This window comes from Alligator sinensis, unplaced genomic scaffold, assembly GCF_000455745.1.
Source record: "Alligator sinensis unplaced genomic scaffold, ASM45574v1 scaffold100_2, whole genome shotgun sequence".
In the NCBI taxonomy this organism is placed as follows: domain Eukaryota; kingdom Metazoa; phylum Chordata; order Crocodylia; family Alligatoridae; genus Alligator; species Alligator sinensis.
In genome coordinates, this window is record NW_005842694.1 from 217522 (window position 1) to 238389 (window position 20868).

The window sequence follows — 20868 nt, forward strand, 5'->3', positions numbered from 1 at the left end:
CCAAAAAAAAAAAAAAAAGGGAAGGGCTGGAGGAAGAGATAGTGGACCAGATTTTCACCTCAAAGTGTTATACGACCACAAAAGTCAAACAACTAAGATTCTGACCCGCCATGTACACAGCATCTGATGGGAGTGCTCAGCGAATACCACAGCTGCCTACATCCACACTTGCCATGTGCTAGATTTTCAAAAGTGCTGTAAATACAACACTTGCCAATTAAGTGGACATGCAAAAGGAAGGAGGGATGGAACTATGGACATTTGTGTTAGAACTGAAAATTAGGGCATTCTTGGCCAACACAATAGTAGAATTAGGTTGTTTTACCCTTTATCATATATTAACTTCTTTTGTGGATTAACAAAAATGGTGGAAAACTATAGGAAAGATTATAGCACTGATGCAGTAAGGCAGCCATCCAAAGGAATACAAGCCATTTTCTCAAAAAATATTAAGATAATCTCCATATTTAAATTGGCTTGCACACACTTAATTGGTGAGACACTCACATTCTTAGATTTTACCTTGCTTATTCACCCCAAAGCAAAATTCCCTCTCATGTTGCTAAAGTTATTGATGTGAAAAGTTTACGTGGAGGCTACAGGTTAGAAAGATTTCTGCCCAAGGGAGACAGAGGATGGAGTGTCCTGCCCGTTTGTTGTTGATCGGTATCATGTTGCTGCCAGGATTAGTCTAAACCAGTGTTTCTCAACCCATGGGTTATAACCCAAAAAGTGAGTTGCAAGCATATATGAAAAGATCGCGAACAAACTTTAAAAATGGATTCTCCTTTAAAGGAGAAAAATATTAGAAACTGTGGCTTTTCCCTTGAAGGCTGGCAAGAGTTCGAGCCTGCAAGGGGCTGCTTGGGGCCCCCCCCCCATTCCCCACACAAGCCCCTCCTGCCCCAACACACGGGGGGGCAGGGGAGCAGTGGGTAGGGAGTGAGGGGTACTGGGTTGGGACTGGCCACTGATGTTTACAAATGGGTCCTAGTCCAAAAAAGGTTGAGAACCGCTGGTCTACACTGACTGGGGAAGTTCAAGACTGACTTCCTGAACGTTTGGGAGGCCTAGACTACTATCCATTTCTAAAAATGCACTCTTAGTTTCAATTTCAAAGATCAGGAGCCTTCTACCAAGAGAAGAACTTACTCTAGAATATTCATCTTTTATTTGTAGGCAAGCCCTCAGACCTCTAAATTCTTAACTTACAAGTAAATGATTGCTTTGCTGAATAAAGCATGGATTAGCATCATCTAAGGAAGGGCAAGCATCAGGACCCTGGGCTCTTTGGCTATTTCCACCCAAGTGGAATTGCTAAAGGCAGATAAGAGTTCTAGAAAGGCCCTTAAATCAGTAACGTTTATGATCACAAATGAACCTGAAGAAACTGGCTGCAACATTGCCAAACTGATAAGGAAAGTTATATTTTTGCTTTTTATATGTGAAGGGGATAGATGGGGGTGGGAGAAAGACTGATTCACTGGACTAGGATTCAATTACCTGTGCCACCGAAGAATTTCTGTGACCAGAGACAAGTCATTTAGCATCATTATACCTAAAATTCACCGTCTGTATTCCTGTATTTCACAGTATTGTGAAGACAAACACTTCAGGCATTTCAAGGTCATCACAACATACTAATGTGGGGTACCTAAAGATGCTGAAACAGTATGTAAGAGCCACCAAACAAAATTACCATACCCATGTTGAGACCTTGAATAGTAGATGCATCTGACCTTTCTTTTAGATGGAGAAACTGGAGCATAGCTTCCAAAAAAACCCCAAACAAACAAAAAAACCAGTCTTGTTCTGAAAAAGTTACTTTGCTCCTATAACAACAAAAAATCCCTTGAAGAATCAAAGTATTGTTTTAAGAAAAGTTTAAATGTCTAAAATTTGATAAATAATTACTCTGAAAAGTACACCAACTTCAGAAAGAATATTCCTGCTGCACTGCATAAAAGATCCATTAGGCTAGGGTAGAATTTTGTATCAAGAAGAGAGGAGAGAAAGCATAGAGAAGAGAAAAATATTAAGTCTAAATATTGGCACAAACCATTCCTGTTATTTCAAGAGGAGATCCTGTAGGTATTTCGGGGGGAAAAACAACTTAACGGAAATGGACCTCAATTTTCTCTTAGCCACAATTTGTGGTTTCAGTAGTTGAAATGCAACCATTCAAGCTTCTATTTTAACCTGATGACAAAAAGACTATTTAGAGAAAAATAAAAATTTGAATTCCCTTTAGTTATGTTATAGTAGCATGCAGATTGGAGGGAGAGAGACAGGGGAAAACAGAACTACTAATCTGGTTTATCTTATCTGATGCCATCAGAGTCCTCCAAATAGAGAAGGTCCTCTGACTTTAAAAGAAACCATTTGGATTATTCAGCTGTAGATGAAATATGCAGCCATACCAGAGAAACAATGGATTTAGGATTCTCCCGGACTGGGCAAGACCATGGCCTGGAATCTGCAATCACAGAAGTACACACGGGGCAACATCATCTGTAAACCAGGTGCTTAAGATTTGACATGTTGTCATTTTGAGTTCCTTTAACATAATGTTGAGAACTTTCCCATTTGGAGAGGAATAAAGAATGTTCTTAAACTAATCGTATAGAATTTGGATGGCAAACAAAACTTTGGAAGTTGAATACCAAGCCAAACTTCTTTTCTGGAAGCTCAGTCTTACACGATACCGAGTAACAACATTTCTCTTTTCATGATTTCAGCTTTTTTAGATGGTAAAAAATCTTTTTCCTGTTTTTTCTGTTTCTAAGAACTCCTTCCTCTACAAGAACAAGGAACACTAGAAATCAGAGGGGTTCAATTTTTTGAGGCCACAGGACTTTTTAGACTTTCTCTGATTTCTTATCTCTTCACAAGAAGATGCAACATTCTCTGCTTATTTGGGTCCTTTTCTTATGCAGAGATTTTGAGTGAGAATATTTTTGTTCTCTCAGAAGATAAATAAATGGTGCTGTGGATCTTAAATACCCAAAATGGTATTTCTGAGAAAATTCCTTTGCAGCAAGGGAAAAAAGGTATCAGCCTAATTTCTTAAATATAAGAATGAATGCAGAGAAATTGTATATATTTTTAGCTATTTAGTTTGAGCCACAAACAAGTCTATGGGCATAAGAGCCAGGCAGAACAAGAACAAAGCTCAGTAACTTGCTGGAAACTAACAGTAACATCTCAAGCAGGAGAACTTTCCATTTTGGTAAGAGCTGAGAGTTACAAATGGGCCCACTGTCAAATAAAGTGTCCAATAGCTTGTTCCCTCATTTATTTAGAAGAGGGGAGTTTTAAACTACCAATACTGAGCTCAAGAACTGTATTTAGAATATAAAACCAAGAAAAAAAGTTTCCATGAATTAAGGATTCCTTTATAGTAATTGCATCACCTAAACCCTTAAAGTAAAACAAGCACCAGCCAACTTTGTTTTCTAATCTAAGTTGGAGCCCATAGGTTAAATACTGAAAGGGAGATATGACTGTGTGCGTCAGTATAAATAATCGTTATAGTAGTTAACATAAATCATAGATTACAAGCAGAAATCTTTATCAAATTGACAGTGTCCAAGTAGACTATTGTAGTACTTGGGGGCATGAGCAACTATCTTGTTTTTCAAATTTTATTTTATTTTTTTTAAATTGAAAGAGTGATTAGTTTCTCATTTATATGAAATGACTGAATAAATATGACAGGCTTTACACTGGAAATAGATCCAAGGCCTATTTTTCCCTAAGCAAGTCTGTTTTCACCTAATCCTTTAATTCATAATTTAAATGTACTTATTAGGTTTTATAGCCCTATCTACATTGCGCAAAACAACATTTTTTTGTAACTGTTAAAAATTTGTCTTAAGTTAACTGTGTTTTTTATTAATGTGGATATTTTATAATTGGTTTTCATGTAGTAGTCCATGTAAAAAACAAACAATAAAATTATTCTTAAAGTTATAACCTTTTTCTTTTGTGGAGGATTCTGGGGAGTGCAATTTCCATCTATCAAGTTGTCATTATTGACAGTCCTTCCAAAGCCAGATGCAATTCCATCTTCTGTAGTACAAAAAACAGATGCTTCCATGAACATGCCTCTACCGTCATCTTGAATCAGGCACTTTGAGTCATTTATTCGGAATCCACCTCCTACTTCCAACTGATGCGAAGGTGTCAAGTCCCTTAAATTAGAATTCATTGAGAAATTTACACCTGTCCTATCGGGACTTTTTACCCAGGAATAAACCGTGCCCCGTCCACAGTGAGCTGTTTCTAACTGGCTGCTTGAATCAGTCCTATCATGTGAGGGGGCTTCCAGGTTTTTATGCAGTGCACTTTGCTCAATTACTTCGAGTCCCAACTGGAGGTCTGACACAGATTCTTTTTCTCCAGTGCACTGCCTGGTGACATCGGTCCTGTTCCTTGGACTGGAATATCCAATCGTCTTTATTTCTTGCAGGCTCATTTCTGTCAGGTTGGAATTTCTGAAAGAATTCAGTGCTAGAATCGATGATCTCTCATATCCCTGTATGAAGAAAACATGCTTCAGTTATTGGCTATTTTCTCATAGCAATATTATAGTATTTGGATGAAATATTAATAAATACATTAACAAAGCAATGTTTTTTCATATGTAATGTTACCACCATTAACCGCTGGAGGCAAACTTGGTATAAAATTTAAAAAAAAAATCTCTATGAAATGTCAGAGATGAAGTTTATTTACATCGTGGTTAGCACAAGACAACATAATAAGCATTTTTACCTTTTATATTACACAACACGTTGGTTAGAACATTTTAATTCAATACAAATGAACTGGTTCATAATGTCAAAATTGTTTTTAAATGTTGAGGTCAGTTCTTAGGCAGACAGAAAAGAAAGCCTGACAAAAAACAGCGTAGGTGGTTCTAAAGATCTTAGAAATAGTACTCAACCTATTGAGTACAAGAGGGATCGATCCATCCCTATAGACAAGTATCTTCAGAAAAAGGATTGCACCTACATCTAGTATCCAAATCTTTGTATAGTAGGGAATACTTCTTAAGCAAATTCTTAGAAGCCCCAAGTAGCAGAAAAGTTTGTGGATTCAAGCTTTTCACAGGTACACAACTATGTTACCAACTCACCATGGTATTCCCCCCCCACCAACCAACTTGGTTTTTAATGTATGATTTGTTGTTTTTCTTTCTTTTTTTAAAGGAATTTGATATAAAATTAACGAAACTTTTTAAAGTCAGATGACATAAGTACAGTCCTAAACTTGTTAATGTAATTTAAAAATAAATATTCTACTTATGGCTCTTTTATGCAATTGTCAGTACTGATGAATAGACTATCAATGTATGCATTTCAAATTACCTCCATCCTTACCTACAAGAACTAATTAACATGTATCAGTGAATATTTTTTTTCTGGTAGTGTTAAGAGTGATGCTAAAGCTGTGGCAGTCCAGGAATAACACAAGAGGCAGGGATTTCTTTGAGTGGCGATATCTTTTATCAGACCAACTACATAGTGGGGATGGAGTTAGATAGGCTTTTGAATGCAAGACTTTTTTTTTCCAAGTCAAGTGCCTTGCATTCAAAAGCTCATCTAACTCCATCCCCACTCTGCAGTTGGTCCAGTAAAACATTAGCCAAAGAAATCTTTGCCTCCTGCGTAATTTTTTCCTTGCATTCCTGAGCATACTTTGAGTCATTCTTATAACTGGCACTGCAATAAGTAAAGTGATTTTCTCAAGAACTGACATAAGCTTAGCATGTAATATCCAAAGGCATTAGAATGTTTGTATAAGTTACCTTTACTGATAGTTTCTAGACATTAAATCTCAATATTAACATAACAAAACCCAGTTATTAATCATTATATCAAGTCAATTAATGTATTCATCCTTATCTCATATCTTACTGTTTGGAAATGTATTTGATACAATATTTTTCTATTGTCTTTTGAAAGGAGTTTCTTTTTTAAGTTTTCTGAAGCTTATGGATCAAGTTGCCCTCTAGTGGCTTTAGTCTACTACAACTCTAGATCAGTGGTACTCAGCCTTTTTAGGCCCAAGGCATCCCTCATTAAACTCAATGCACCCCTTAGAAAAAGCCAGCTCTTAGCCTTCACTCTGTGAAAACAGAGCAATTCTTCTGTTGCAAGGAATTCAGGATGACCACAGCAGGTCAGAATGTTTTTGACCCTTTTGATTCCTACCTGAATTCTTGCAGATGCTTGCAAATACAACAACAATACTAATACTGCATGGCACCCTGGTTGAGAATTACTGCTTTGGATTGAAGCTCTTAAGGAAGTGGGACCAAAGGGCGCAGGAAGGAAGGAGAATATGGGTCACAGGGAAAAGAATTAAGACATCTGAGCTGAAGAAGATAGGGAAAAGACAAGATTATGCAAAAAGCTGAGGCAAAAATTACCAATGACATTCACCAAAATTACAAAATTTTCAGTGTATTTACCAAGAATTTTGTAAAACAGCAGATAATCAGTATTTCTTTCTGCTAATGAAGTTTTATAGATTGATCAGACTCTTCTATAGTTTCTTGCAAAGATCCTTACCTCTTGACTATAAGCTCGCCTCTTAATTTCTGGAGAACTGTCAGGTGAGGAAATATTCTGTGCAAATAAAAACAGTTAAGAGTCAACTGAATTTGGAATAACAAAAGATTTCAGTAATAAATGAGTTAAAGAAACAGCTTAAGGGTTCCAGTCTTTAAAATCAATCTAAAAGGTGCTGCTTCCGTTTTAATCTGAAGGGGCAGAAAAGCATCTGTTCTCATATTTTTGTTGATAACCACTATCCAGACAACAATTACCAGGTCATTTTAAAGAAATAAAATGTACAGTGTGATAAATACAAAGAAACACACTGCTTAGTACCAGTAACAATATAATTTTTAGGCCTGAATAATACATGACCACACATAAAATATTGTACGTCATGGGGGCTCAATCCAGAACCAAGAATCTACCACCCTCATTAATCCAACTGCAGATACAGGCCCTAACCTAAAGGAATATAATAGTGCCCGCTAGGTTTGCACCACAGACTGGCACTGGATGAACTCAGTAATAATGCAACTGAGTGAGGAAAAAAAAGAAAAAGAATTTAATGTCAGAAAAACTTTCTAAATAACTGTATTTCCTGTATCTTTTAAAACATTCATAAAAAAAATATCACCTCAAAGTGCATGGCATTTCCATGTAGAGATGGAGTTACAGGGGTAACTGGTGAATATATGGGTTTGTAACCATTTCTACAAGTATCGTCTTCTGCTTTTATCCTAGGAGGAGTAGCAAACAATGATGAGTCTGTGGCAGTGATATCAGCATGAGTTGGTGTGGCATATGGAGACGGTGTAGGTGTTGAAGTTTCTGAATAAGCAGGATCCAGCAACTGATACAGTCTTCGTTTTTTTAACGGTGTGGTTAGATCTGCACAATAAACAAACACAAAACTAGGTTACTTAAACTAATTTCTTATTTGTGTGAGGAGGAAGTACATTTAGAACAATTAAAATCATTGTCAGAAAGTCAAATAAATACACCATTCATTAAAACGAGTTCCTCAGTAACTTTTAGGCTTTTACTGCTAATTGTTTTCATGCTAACTATGAAGGTAGAAAGCATTATATAAAACTCCAAAAAAACTGCAAAAACATAACTGAAATGAAACCCCCCCAACTGCAACAACTAACCAGAACTTCCTAAGATCTTCTGGATGGGTGGGGAACGGTGTTTGGGAGTGGGATGGACAGGTGAGGCTGGGATCATGGGGCTGGGTTGTGAGGCGGTGACAGCTTGGGGTTTGGGGCCAGGGTGCAGGCCCAGGCTAAGCTGCAATACGCTCCCTACACACCTTGCCCTATAAAAAGGGGGGAAAACGGGTGTAGGGAGGGATAGAGGACTGCCTGGGTGCTAGGTCCCAAGGGGAGCCAGCCGGGGTAAGGGGAGGGAGGGGGTATGGTGGGGCACATGCAGCAGCACAGTTGTCCAGGTGGTGTGGTCCACAGCTGCCCCCAGTGCTCCACATGGGGCCAAGGCCCACCTGGGACAGCCCACACCTCTTGGTCCAGTCCTGGCCAGTGCACAGCTTCTGGCAAGGCTGTTCTCAGTGTGGCTGCAGCTGTCTGGGTGCTACTCTACTCCTCTTGCCTCCAGTGGGAGCTGCGTGGCTGCAACTCACCCCCAAATAGAAGTGGGGGAGGAGGAGCCGCTGCTAGAAGCAAGAGGAGCAGTGCAGCACCTGGCTGGCCACAGCCACACCAGGAACAGCCCTGCCAAAAGCTATGCATGTTGGCTGGGCCCTGGGCCAGTGGGGCTGTTCTGCTCTTCTCACCTCCAGCTGTGGCTCCTCTTCCTGCTCCTGCCCCAGCATGCAGGGTTCCAGTTCCAGGCTGCCTTCCCCCTCCTCTCCAGCTTGGCTCCTCCCCCTTATGCACTGTTTTGGACAGGTGGGCAGGGAGGGGGAAGCTTCAGCCAGGCAGCACCTGCTGGGAGGTGAGGGAAGCAGAACAGCACCAGGAACTGCCCCATTGGAAGCTGTGTACGCTAGTTGGGGCCAGGGCCACTAGGCATGGCTGGAAGCATGATGCGGGCTTTGTCCCAGGTGGAGCACCGCAAAGGCAGCCACAGGCTGGATCCAGTCAGTCGGTGAGCCAGATCTGGCCCTTGGGCTGTATTTTGCACATCTCTAGTCTATAAACCAAAATCTGAACTTATTAATATGAAACTCTTCCTACACACTGTACTTTCAAAAACAAATGAAACTTAATTCCACAGAACCACTAGTAGGAAGATGATCTATGTACAGATTTCCATTGCCAAATAAGAAAACAGAATACAACAAAACCACTCTCAACCCAATACCACTGTCAGGGAGGACTCGCACAAACCATTTGCAGGTACTGTTTATATGGAATATGAATATTTAAAAACCTTCCCCCTATAAATTTGAAAAAATTAAGACACTATAATGATGAGAACCCCACTCTCACCTCGCTGTCTTGTAATAACACTTGAGTAGTAAAGCATCACCTGTTAAGGAGCAGCTGTCACTCAGTAATAATGGACTTTTATTTTCACCATTGATTGCAGGACTTCTGGATCTCTCTCGAGATGGCGAATTATATTTATCAATCATCGTTGAATTTTCTTCTTCCAAAGCTTGCTTCAGCCAACGCTGAAATAAGTATTTTTTTTTTTTTTTATAAATTAGATGCAATTAAGTTACTAATTAAAAATAGGTCTCCACTTCTGAATGGACTATAAGTGTTAGGACTTATTCTACCAACACTGCATTTCCAGCCAGTGAGATAGACTGTTTCTAAATGACAGCATACTGGGCAGAGGACAATCTACAAACAAGTTACCCCCCTTTGATTTAAAGAAAGGGTATGGCAAAGGATCAGTTACCTTCTTACAAGACCCAGTTAGGTTTTCCACGGGTTCTTTTCTCCTCCTCTTTTCCGAAAGGAATGGTGAAGTAAAACGAATATAGTGCTTAGGAGTAGAATATACATGTGGACTGTAAGTGAGACCTGGTAAAGAATTCAGTTGTGTAGCCAGAACTTCAGGATCTGTAGTTATGCGCAGAGGCCTTTCTGAAAGGCTGTCCATAGGCTTTCCCGTCTTCTCATTCTTCTCACTTAACCATTCACTGACCAAGTGCTAAACAAAAACAGAGAGAGTTTCAATACTCATAAATGTTATAGACAAGGTCTCATTTGTAAATTTCTTTGTACATTTCTACAGGAAGTTTGACTCCAATCCCTTCTACCATTGATAAATCAATGGAGCTTTCCGGCTCAGACAACAGATCACTATTTAGTTTCTAGATTATAGTGTAGTATTAAATATAAAAAATTGTCACAATAAAAAGGAGAGTTTAGGTTTGTGGCAAAATAATGCACCAAAAACAAACAAACAAAAAAATCTACCTAGTTATTCATTACTACTAATGAATTAGTAAAGCAGAATTTAAAAATTTCAATTTTAAACTGGGATCACGGTGAGAAATTTTAGGGGCTGTAGAGTTACCTTAGGGAGTACTGGTGAGCTGACTCAGAACCTTCCCTGCCCAAAACAGCTCACTAAAACTCTGTAAGTGGCAGATTACTAAACCAGTCTGAGGGCGCTGGACAGAGCAGGAGTCTCCATGGAGACCAGCTTGGGACCCCTGTAAGCAGGGCACACTCAGCTGGGTGGATGGAGTGGCATCTGGAAGCAGGACAGGTGGGTGGGGCCAGGATCACAGGGCTGTGACAGCACTAGGCCATGCTGGAGGCCTGGGTAGCAAGGCTGGGTCCAGCAAGGCTAGGTGGCAACACTGGCAACAATAGCTGAAAGGAGCCACCACCAGGAATCTGAGTCTGGCTGACACCCCAACTCTGCTATGCATGCTGGGGCCACAGGACTGGCCACACACAACAGGCCTGGGCTGTCCTGGGCCTGGGCTGGGTGGAGCTGAGGGAGTCACCATGGGCCGCTGGCAGACCAGGTCTGGCTCATAGGCCGTATTCTGCCCAGCCCTGATCCAGGAGTACAACTGTAAAGGGTGAGTGTTTCTCCTCAACAATTTTACAATACGCATTCAAAATGGCACCTGTGCTAAGAGAAGCTGTTTTCAGTCATGCAGGATGATTTGATATCACTCCATATGTGCCCAGATTGCCCCCTCAGACCACTTTCTCAGCTGTGTCTGAACTACGGTTTTTCACTTTACAGTATCCCACTGCTGTTCACTTCAGCGCAGTTTTGCTGGGGCATCAATGGGGTAAAGGGTAATTCTATATTACTGACCAATATCACTGAATCATTTAGCCCTGCAAACAACAGCCTTTTAAATTAAATCAAATAGATTCTCTCATAACCAGAATGGACTGATTTAAATAACCGATTCTAGGCAAAATTTAAATCATCAAGTAGGAATCCCCAATTTAACCTTGCTTTGCAGTTGTGCTTTAAGCCAAAGGCAGGGCAGGGTGGCACTTCAAGACTGACTAGTTCAGAGAGGAATAGGCCTTTGTAGACCACAGCCTACTTTGTTGGTTGGTAACAAATGTTAGTGCATCAGTGAAGTCAATGGAGTTAGACATTATGCACCTGAGCAAAGATAGAGAAAGTTTAAGAAAAGCTTTAATTTGTCTTGATTTTTTTTTAAAGGGACATACCTTCTTTGTTTTAGGATACTTAGTAGGGCATTTATTAAGTGCTGGAGCTTCCATTTCAGCAACTATTTCTGCAACAGTAGTTTCTGTTTCAGGCTCAGTTGCAAGTGCAGGGTTCTCCGTTTCATTGTGTTGTGAAGTAACTTCCACATCAGGAGAAGATGGCTGGATATCTGAGCACATGCTCACAGTTCTGTGTCGTCTACGCTGCTGTCCAATATGAGTCCTGCTCCGAGAGAAACTTTTTCTCTGTTTAGCTCTATTAACTTTGGCAGGGGCTGGCTTGGTGGCAGTTTCTTCTTTTGCTGGTTCCTATTACAAGATTTAGTCAAATAAAGTAGTTATACGAGTTGCATCAATTAGAAAAAAAAAAAAGAGATATATTCTTTCTTAAAGGTTTAACAACTTTTTGATCTAATTCCTACCGTAAAATACAAATACTTATAATTAATTACTATGCCATCTCCTAAAAGCATGTGTAGTGTTTCCTATACAAACTTAAGAAGTACCAGATGCTGCTACTTGTATACCAAGATACTGGACTGGATGGAACAACGGTCTCATCAGCACGGCAATTCTTAATCTGAGCTTTACCATAATAACTCATTACATTCAGTTCCCTCATCCTTACTCCGAATCATTCATGGTCAGGTCACATGATTTTTACATGCAATAACCTTGTTTCTTTACTTGCCTGCAAAGCCGTGCCCATTTCCAGTGCTAATAGTAACACTTAAAAGTGTTATTTTGAATGATTTATATAAGCCTGTGTTACTAAACAGGCAAAGAATTATAAAAAATGCAATACATTCAAAAGACCATTTACTACTTCCTACTGGTTGTTAATGCAACTAACTATGCTGTTTATAATAGTTTAAAATGTACTCAATTTTTACTGTACTCAAAGTCACAGAAAGTTATTGCAAGTCTCCCTTAACGTCAGAACAGCTATAATAGCAATCATAATATTTAGCATATATTTAAAAGTATCTTCTATATGAGGAACTGCAGTGTTTCAAAGATACCAACCAACTAAACCTCAAAATACATGCTAGTATTAGTTTCTCTTTAAATAAGGAAACAGATACAAAGAGGTTATGTAACTTCTCTATGGTCATAAGAAATGAGCAATCACTAACACTAGCAGGATTAGAATGAAGGCTTAACTTAGTTTTGCAAGGCTCTTTGAATAGATGTGTTATCTTTTATTAGACCAACTGAGCAGGTGGAAAAAAGTTCTTAGCAAGTTTTTGGGCACAGACCCCTTCTTCAGGCATAGGGAGTCTCTGCTGTTCTGAGACTCCAAGAAATGGGAGAAGCTAAAAGTGTGGCAGGGTGTCAGTAATTATGCAAGTAGGTAGAAATGAGAAAGACAAAAAGGTAAAGCAGAGAGGGGAGGGGGAAGAGAGCAGGGGGAAAAAAAAGGCTGAAGGGAGACATTATAGTGATAGAATACAGGGTGGAAAAGAGGCTGCCTGCGGGGAAAAAAAATAGTAGATCAGGAAAACAGGAATGAGAGAATCTTTAAGTGTGAGAGGATGTAGTGTAATTATAAATAGGTAGAAAGGAGAAACAAAAGATGAAGCAAAGGAGGGAAGGGGAAGAAAGCAGGAGGGGAAAAAAGGCCAGAGGGAAGCATTACAGAGGTAAATATACAGGGTAAGAAAGAGGCTCTCAGTGAAGAAGGAAATAGTAGGAAATCAGGGAGACAAAGGGCAGAAAAGTAGGGGAGGGGAGAAAAGGTGGGGGAAAAGAAGAATGTAAGAGGTCAGGTCAGGCAGGTACCTGTAGAATCAGACATCAGGCAGGTTGTAACATGTCATAAAACCAATGTCAATATTGAGTCCATGATTTTTTGTATCCATGATTGTAGCTTGCTAAGAACTTTTTTCCAGCTACTCAGCTGGCCTAATAAAAGATATCCACATCTGCTCAAAGAACCTTGCCTGCCTATGTCCTTAGACCAACATGCCTACAACCAAAAATCCAGTAACTTAGTTTTGAACTCTAACTAGTAGACAGCACAGGCTAACATAAAAAGTGTATGAGCAAAATTTAAACCAATGTCTTTAAACATCATCATACTATTTATTCTTGAAACACTGAAAACTAAACTATGCTATAAAAAGAATTGTATACATTTTGGTAAGTTAACATCAAAACAGAAAATATGAAATTATCTAATTAATTTCAGATGTCTTTTGAACTCCAGATACCGTTTTTAACAAGGTTAGGATTAAATAGTGCAGATAAAGTTACAGATAGTTACCTGAATGAATTCTGTGTCATTGATAATCTGTGCTTCCTTGCATTCTGACTTAACTTCAGTTTTAGCTGTGCTGATTCTTTCCAAAGCCTGCTCTCTTCTTTTTTCTCTTTTTTCTAGTCTAGCAAAAGCTTGGAGGATAGCTTCCATTTTCCGTTCTTCTCTTGTCTGAAGGATTTAATGAGAAGTTTATCAAACACTAATTTTATAGTAAATGCGCATTTATTTTTTTAAATCACATAAAAAACTTAACTAGATAAATACACAAGATGTTGACATGCTGGTCAAATTCAGCAAAAGCTCAGAGAGGAGGCAAGTACTATAATGATTGCAATTAGCAAGAACATCTTATCAACATTTGAACTCATACTAAACCTACAACACATGATTAAACAACGCTTCCTGTTTTGAGTTAAAACCAGAGATGTAAAAATAACACCCTGCCAGTAAATAATTACACAAGAAATGTAAAAACAACACATAACTGCAAAACGTAAGACCCCTGGCTGTTACTTGCATGATTCTCCAAGCAAATTTTGTATAAGAACTGTTTAAACACTCATGACCAGGAAAAAAAAGTTATCCAGAATGGCACAAATAAAATGCTGAAGACAGGTTTTCCACTTTTCATATGCCACAGCAAACACACTACCTTTTTTTTTCTTTTTTAAAGTACAAATATATCAAAATAAATTATCTGCTTGGAAGAATGAGTATATCAACACCATTACAATCATTATGTTATTCAACAAAACTGGATTTTTGTTATGAAGGCATGAGCAATTCAGATCCTCGTCCTTGTGTACAGTGAGACCCCAGCACACGCACACAGCTCCATTAAAGTCAATGCAGGAGGTACCAGACCAATTTAGATCACAAGCTCTTGAATACAGGTGCCTGTGTTGTGTTATCTGTGAAAGGCCATGCACACTTAAAGGCAAGGCATTTTTATCATTATAGATAAGTCTTGCTTCAATAAAGATTAGGCACAACAATGACAACAGTACTGCTCAGGCTAGTAAAACTGAGGAGCTAAGTTAGACTCCAGCTCTGCAAATTTTATTAATGCTTGAAGGTAAAACCTTTGAATTATCTGTATTACAGTGATAGACTTTAATTGGTTCCTGCTTAAGAGTTGAAGTTGCATTAATGTTCAGCCTTAACAGCAAATTTAAATGCTTTTTCTCTGAAAAAAAATTAAATTTTTATGTTTTGGTTTTACTAATTCAGTATTACTTGAATTTTTCATGGTGATTTAATGGATTTATAAATTGGTATAGAAGAGTGAAAAAATTAAGCCTTTAAGTGGTCTTTAGAGCATTTTATAACCTTTCAATCAATCAAAGATGTGTACTCAAGTGAATTTTAATTTGATAACATTCTACCATTAATTCAAGCAGTTTGAAAGGTCAAACTTGTACTCTACTGCGTAACTTTAAACTTATCTCAGTAACAGGAACCTAGAACACTTCCAATGTGTGGAATGTGTCACATTATATCTGCTGATATAAACTGTTAAAGTTTTGGGTTAGAGTCAAGGAAGCTCAAGGAAGCCAGGATACATATTGCTGTCAGGTATCTGAGAGAGAAATGGAAGCGAAACATTTATGGAAAGCATTACTTTTAGCACTACAGGCAATCTGAAGACAAAAAATACAAGTCCATCCTTAAACTTATATCTATTCTTTTAAGGCTTGGAGGCCTGCTACCTTAAATGCTACGAATTACAACTTTGACTGCCACTGAAACCAGAGTTGGGTATCAGATCAGGTTCCACTGCAGAACCTCCCCCCACCCAAACAACTATGCAACTGACAGTATTTTTTTTGCAAAATATGTAACTGACAATATTTTTAAAGAAATAACAGATAAAACATGGTTATTATATAAACTACTCTTAGGGCAAAGAGATATGGAGCAGTAAAACAATCCCTGCTCTGTCTCATCAAGGAGGAAATTATGTTATGACACAATAAATATTTTAACTTACAGCAATTCTGTCTATAAAGTCAATAAAATAGAAAAGTTTAGTGATTAAAGAATTAGGCAACTGATGTAACAATACCAGTAACACTGGCTGCCATGCCATTCCCTTTTCACCAAGTAATTTAGAATTAAATGTATTTAGTTGCTTTTTATTTCTTTTACTGGAGCATAAAAAAAGAGGCTATTAGCTCTCCTACTACATCTTATAATTTGAGAAGTCATGCACATTAGCTTTGTAGAAAGCAAGATAATGCAAGTGCACTTGCTAGACAAGCATGCTTTACTGTCTCCTTAATTTTATAACTTCAATTAAGGTATTTATTCCTTCTTACCAGTAAATCAATAGTGGGAGACTAGATCTCAAAAACCTATTCACTTGTAATCCTCTTTTTGGCAAATGTTTAAATCAATCAATCAATCAAAAGACCAACTATTAACAGCTAACAGATGATTGCAATACAGCTCAAAATAACCACCACCATAACAACAAAACAGAGCACAAAGTGCCTTCAGAAGCACATTCCATCTTTGTACTACCTCATTGCCAAAATCTGCAACTACACCAATATATCCAATTCAAGAGTTATTTCAACTTATACAAGTTAAATCAATATAGTAAAAATTGTGTTTTAGCGTAAAGGTCTAGTGAGAGGACAATAATATTGTACTAAGTATAATTTCTTGAAATGTAGCTGTAAGCAGTAACAGCAGACCTGTAAATCAAACTTTTAATTGTGCCTATGACACTGCAGAATTAGTCTTCATAATGTATGCTGAATTGTTTAGTCCTGTATAGTTTTAAAAAGAGTTAAAGCAGTAGAGTCAACGTCATTTCTCTCAGAAGCCTATTGCATACTTAAAAAATATCAAGAAAGGCCACCTTGAAATTGTTCAGGGTGTGCTTTTTCATACTCAACTCCCATGTCTTTTTATCAGATTACCTTAAAATATTTAGGGCAGAAGTGCTGGCATATACCTCATCTGTTAGGTCATGATTTAGTTAATTCTTTCCTCATTAGTAATTCCCTGGCATTTACCCTTCCTGTACAGATATTTTCTAGATTTTTAAGTTTTCATGGTCTTGTAAATTATGTCTCCAGCTCTGTTGACTGTGACTATAACTTTGGAAACATGAACGTGGTGGAAATCAATATAGCTTTATGCTCCCTTCAAGGTAGTCTGAAGAACATAGAATTACGAAACACACAATCTCCAAATATGCCAGAGAGAATTACTAATGCCCAGCAATGACAATCTGCGTGTTAACCTTGCTACCATGAACATAAACAAAAAAAAAAAATACACAAAGTTCCATCTAAATTTATAACCTACTAGTGTAACGTATTAAAGCTAAAGTTACTATAAACGAAATATGGAAAAATCTGGTTCTATTTGTTTTGCGTATTCAGTAACTCTGCATAGTCAGCTTTATTACATTACATTTAACAGTTCCTATATGAAACCATATAAGTGAAAAAATATAGAAAGTAGTATGTTATTGTAAAACCACAAATGCTGATTACTGCTTCTAACAGGATGGTGTTTGTTAAGATTACTTTTAATTCATTATAATTCATTATAGTATTCAACTAGATTCATATTCACTGGTTACCTACTCTCAGAAAAGAGATTACAAACATGACTGACGTATTGATTTAATGTTGCTATACCTGAAACTGGCACAGCCCATAACCAAACGGGGTCCTGGTCACATAGGACTGCTAAGTGCTACAGTGGCAAATATAGGATTGTGACAGATGCGGTTACCATATCGACTTGAACATGAGACAAGGTTGTCATCTCCTCCCCCTCCCATCGGTATGGGGAAAAAAAAGTCCTTTGTCTTCCATTCACATAAAAGGAAACCTCATTAAATACACTATCATTAAACTGCTGGCAAAAGCAGCATGTGATCAATAACAGAAGCCAACAGTGAAGCTGATGAAATGCAGCCAACACTAAGCTTGATGTTAACACACATCACCCATATGGGGAAACATACTGATGGAAACCTACCACAATAAGTTAGTACAGCCCATTTGAAGATGCATGGTAGTCCCCACTGTGGGCAGTCCCCCTCAGTGCCAACTCTTCTTTAAGTCATGGTGAACCACTGTACTGAATACACTGTGACTACCTCTTCACTCTCACAGCTAAGCTATGCCCTTCTAAACAATTCACCCAGAATCCCCCTCAGCCTGTCACATCAAATCAAAGAAAATTAGGGTAGGAAGGGACCTCAGGAGGTCCAGCCCCCTTCTCAAAGCAGGACCATTCCCAACTAGATCATCCCAGCTAAGGCTTTGTCTAGCTAGGTCTTGGAAACCTCTAAGGATGGAGATTCCACAATCTCTCTGGGTAACCTGTTCCAGTCCCCTCCTAGTGAGAAAATTTTTCCTAATATCCAACCTAAACCTCCCTTGCTTCAACTTCAGACCATAGATCCTTGTTCTGTCATTTGGACAGAAATGTACTCCACTGATTCAGAAGGAATTTAATCAAGCAAAAGTCAGGTAACCTTCACTCTGTGTGAAGATACTACATAGTTAAGGTGAAAAAAGATCTGCATTTATAAACAATAGATTGCATCAATTACATCTAAAACAAAGATATCATCTCAGAATGCCCTAATGAGGGGGAGGGAGGTAGAAATGAAGGTAAGAAATTCCTGGAGACAAGTTTCAAGAGTGTCAGTGGTAGCAAGAGGGGATAAAAGCTGCACTAAACTCATACACAGTGTACAGCTATAAACAGGCCTCCTACAATTCTGACTTCTGTACCTGCAATATTTTTATGCCTGTGGTAAAAATGTTGAGTCATATGTTTTTAGTGCAATGTTTTGGGTTTTTTGCTTTGTATATTTTGTGCTGGTTAATCCTTTGTGTCCTTTCCTTGGTTATTTGATTCCACTGTGGGAGATTTAAGGTCCAACAGCAATTTAAGGCCTTCATCTGCAATTACTGATTTATATTCAGGGAAAAGATAAATTTCCTAGAATTTAACCTGAAAGTGTGTGGTCAGCTATGTGTGTGGTGAATTTATATGTAGGTTCAACTTATAATCAGAACAATACGATATGTTGTCAGAGTAATGATTACAATTTAGGAGGGCAGGTCCAAGGGACAATTTTAGAAGGTCTTAAGATAGGTAAGCCAAGGTATATTTTGACTAGACAAACGAAACAGAAAAAAGGTGCCTAAATTCCTTGTTCTCTTTTATTACTAAGCAGCTCTCCTTCCTTTGCCACCCCCCCAATTAGAATCAAAGCTGGCATATGGAGAAGATAATAATAAAAGGTCCTTATCCATGTCCTGCTCTACCATGATCCCAATCTCTATGTATTTTTTATAGCTAACTCTCAAAGTCCAGCTAATTCATTTTCAAAAATCCTCTCTGATGACTAGACTCCTGCCTTATTTCTTGTTTTGGTTTCTGTACTCTTTTTGGATCTTGATCATTCTTCTTTCTCTAGTTAATTGCCCATTTCCCCCCCCCACTCCTGCTTATTTTAATCATTTATTTATTTTTATAATTCTTCCCCTTCCATCCCATTGTGCTCAATCTGCTATTCTTAGCCTCCACCCACCTTTTTCCCATTCGCCTCCACATCGTTCTGTGAGCCTCTACATTCCCTTCCCTTTCCCCAAAGCAGGTTCTTTTTGCTGTCTTTGCTTCCTACATTATCTCTGGTTCAAGGGATATGAAGCAGGGAGTCCTTCCCCTTAGGGCTAAATATTCCCACCATGGAATAAAATTCTGACTGCAAACTCATATAAAGGCCTCTGACTTATGCTTAGCAACAAGATGGGCACCGCTGATCTCATTTTCCTTCTATTCACTCCTGCCAGTTCTGATGGTCTGAATGGTTTAAATATGAACACATCAACAAATGTGAACCTAAAACTTCATATGTTATTATATACCTGTACTGCACAATCAACTATATGATCTATTGGGTGCTACACTCATAGGAATCCAAAAAGTACAAGATTATCATATATGTAACGTGACTACAGTCAGCATCATATTTTCTTGCATACAACACCCTCCCACCCTCAAAAATAATACTCACCTTAGTTTTGAAAGATGAAATTATACAAAAATATTTTTCCACAGTGCATAGAGCAGGAAAAGAACCTGATCTGCAGCTGACTTAACCTCCCTTTCCTGCATACTAAACCGAATCCTTAGCTGCTCCAAGGGTTTTGAAAAGAGACAAACAGTCTGTGAAAGAGACCAGGAGCAGCCAGCAAAATTGCCATAAGAAAAGTTAGTCTGAGTAATAGAGCATAAAGACCACTAAAAAGGAGAGGCTACTGGCCTCTCTCTAACTTCTAGAGAGTTAAGAACAATGAGCCATTAACAGTTAACTGACTCTTCCCTCAGCTACTTGCATATTAATACCATAGCTGCTCCACTGTAGAGTACTAATTAAACCAGGGTGCTTCTAACCCCAGGAAGAAAATTGGCTTCCTGGTTTAATACATATACACCAATTTTGGGAGGCTAATTTTTTGGGGAAGGTTTATATTGTGGATGGCAAAATATCTTAATCTAAATTATCACAGTTCTCTATTGTGTTATTCTATTGTCAACAACAAAAACATCTTAATTATATTTATAAATATAGAAAAAAGTTATCTTTAGCATATTCATAAAAATATTATTAAACAGAATGAGGGCTAAGTGCATAAAAGGAAACTTTACTTTAATATGGCAAGGAGAAATATGTTTACACTGTCTCATTACAAGACTGCCATAAACTAGTTGATATATCTTCAGGCACCACAACTGTGTTTAGCACTAAAGAAACTGCAGTTGATATTATTTTCATTTACAGTATCTAATTACAGTGACCTATTATAATTCTTAAGTCCCACAGTCAAAGTTGTTCATAAAGAAACAAACCATATGATATTCAGTCCACCTCTTCCCTTCTCCCCACCATTGCTAAAATTTAAATAGTGTTATAACCAAAATGTATTAGCAATAGCCCTAGCTCCCCAACCTCTTTCTTATAAAGAATTTGAGCTAGGTTACCAGCTCCCTGGAATATTGACCTGTCCATTTCATGGGTTTCTTAAATACTGGCCCATACTTAAGATGTTGCAAGTACCATATTACGGCAGTTCTGTAATCTAAAATTAAAGGTTGGTTTGTTACTTTTTTAAAAGACTTCTTTACAGGGAAAATGCTATCTATGCCTTTTAGGAATCCTACTTCAACATTTAAAACAGGGGTGGGCAATTATTTCTGGAGGAGGGCCACTTAAATGAGCTTTGGTGGGCTGTCAAGGGCTGTATGGGTAGCCCCGCACCCTGGTTGCCATACTGGGACTGGAAGTCCCATCCTCTAGCCCCTGAACTTTGCCACCGGACATCCCTCCTCTTGCCTTCCCCTCCCCTGCCCAATACCCATTTTGGGAGGA

At 38.3% G+C, this 20868-nt stretch overlaps 1 protein-coding gene across 7 annotated transcripts in view; it reads right to left on the reverse strand.

Moving 5' to 3' along the window:
* The window catches only part of KMT2E (lysine methyltransferase 2E), a 92794-nt gene that overhangs the window by 8452 nt on the left and 63474 nt on the right, over window positions 1-20868 (reverse strand). For all 7 annotated transcript variants that reach the window (XR_003096329.1, XM_006034041.3, XM_006034043.3 and 4 more), the window contains 7 exons: window positions 13458-13622; window positions 11192-11500; window positions 9435-9689; window positions 9057-9201; window positions 7201-7454; window positions 6579-6635; window positions 3977-4537 (listed from right to left, as the gene is read on the reverse strand). Coding sequence is in view for 6 of the 7 variants with exons in the window: in XM_006034041.3 (XP_006034103.1) it covers window positions 3977-4537; window positions 6579-6635; window positions 7201-7454; window positions 9057-9201; window positions 9435-9689; window positions 11192-11500; window positions 13458-13622 (1746 nt within the window). In the remaining variant the exon portion in view is untranslated. The remainder of the gene's footprint in view (window positions 1-3976; window positions 4538-6578; window positions 6636-7200; window positions 7455-9056; window positions 9202-9434; window positions 9690-11191; window positions 11501-13457; window positions 13623-20868) is intronic.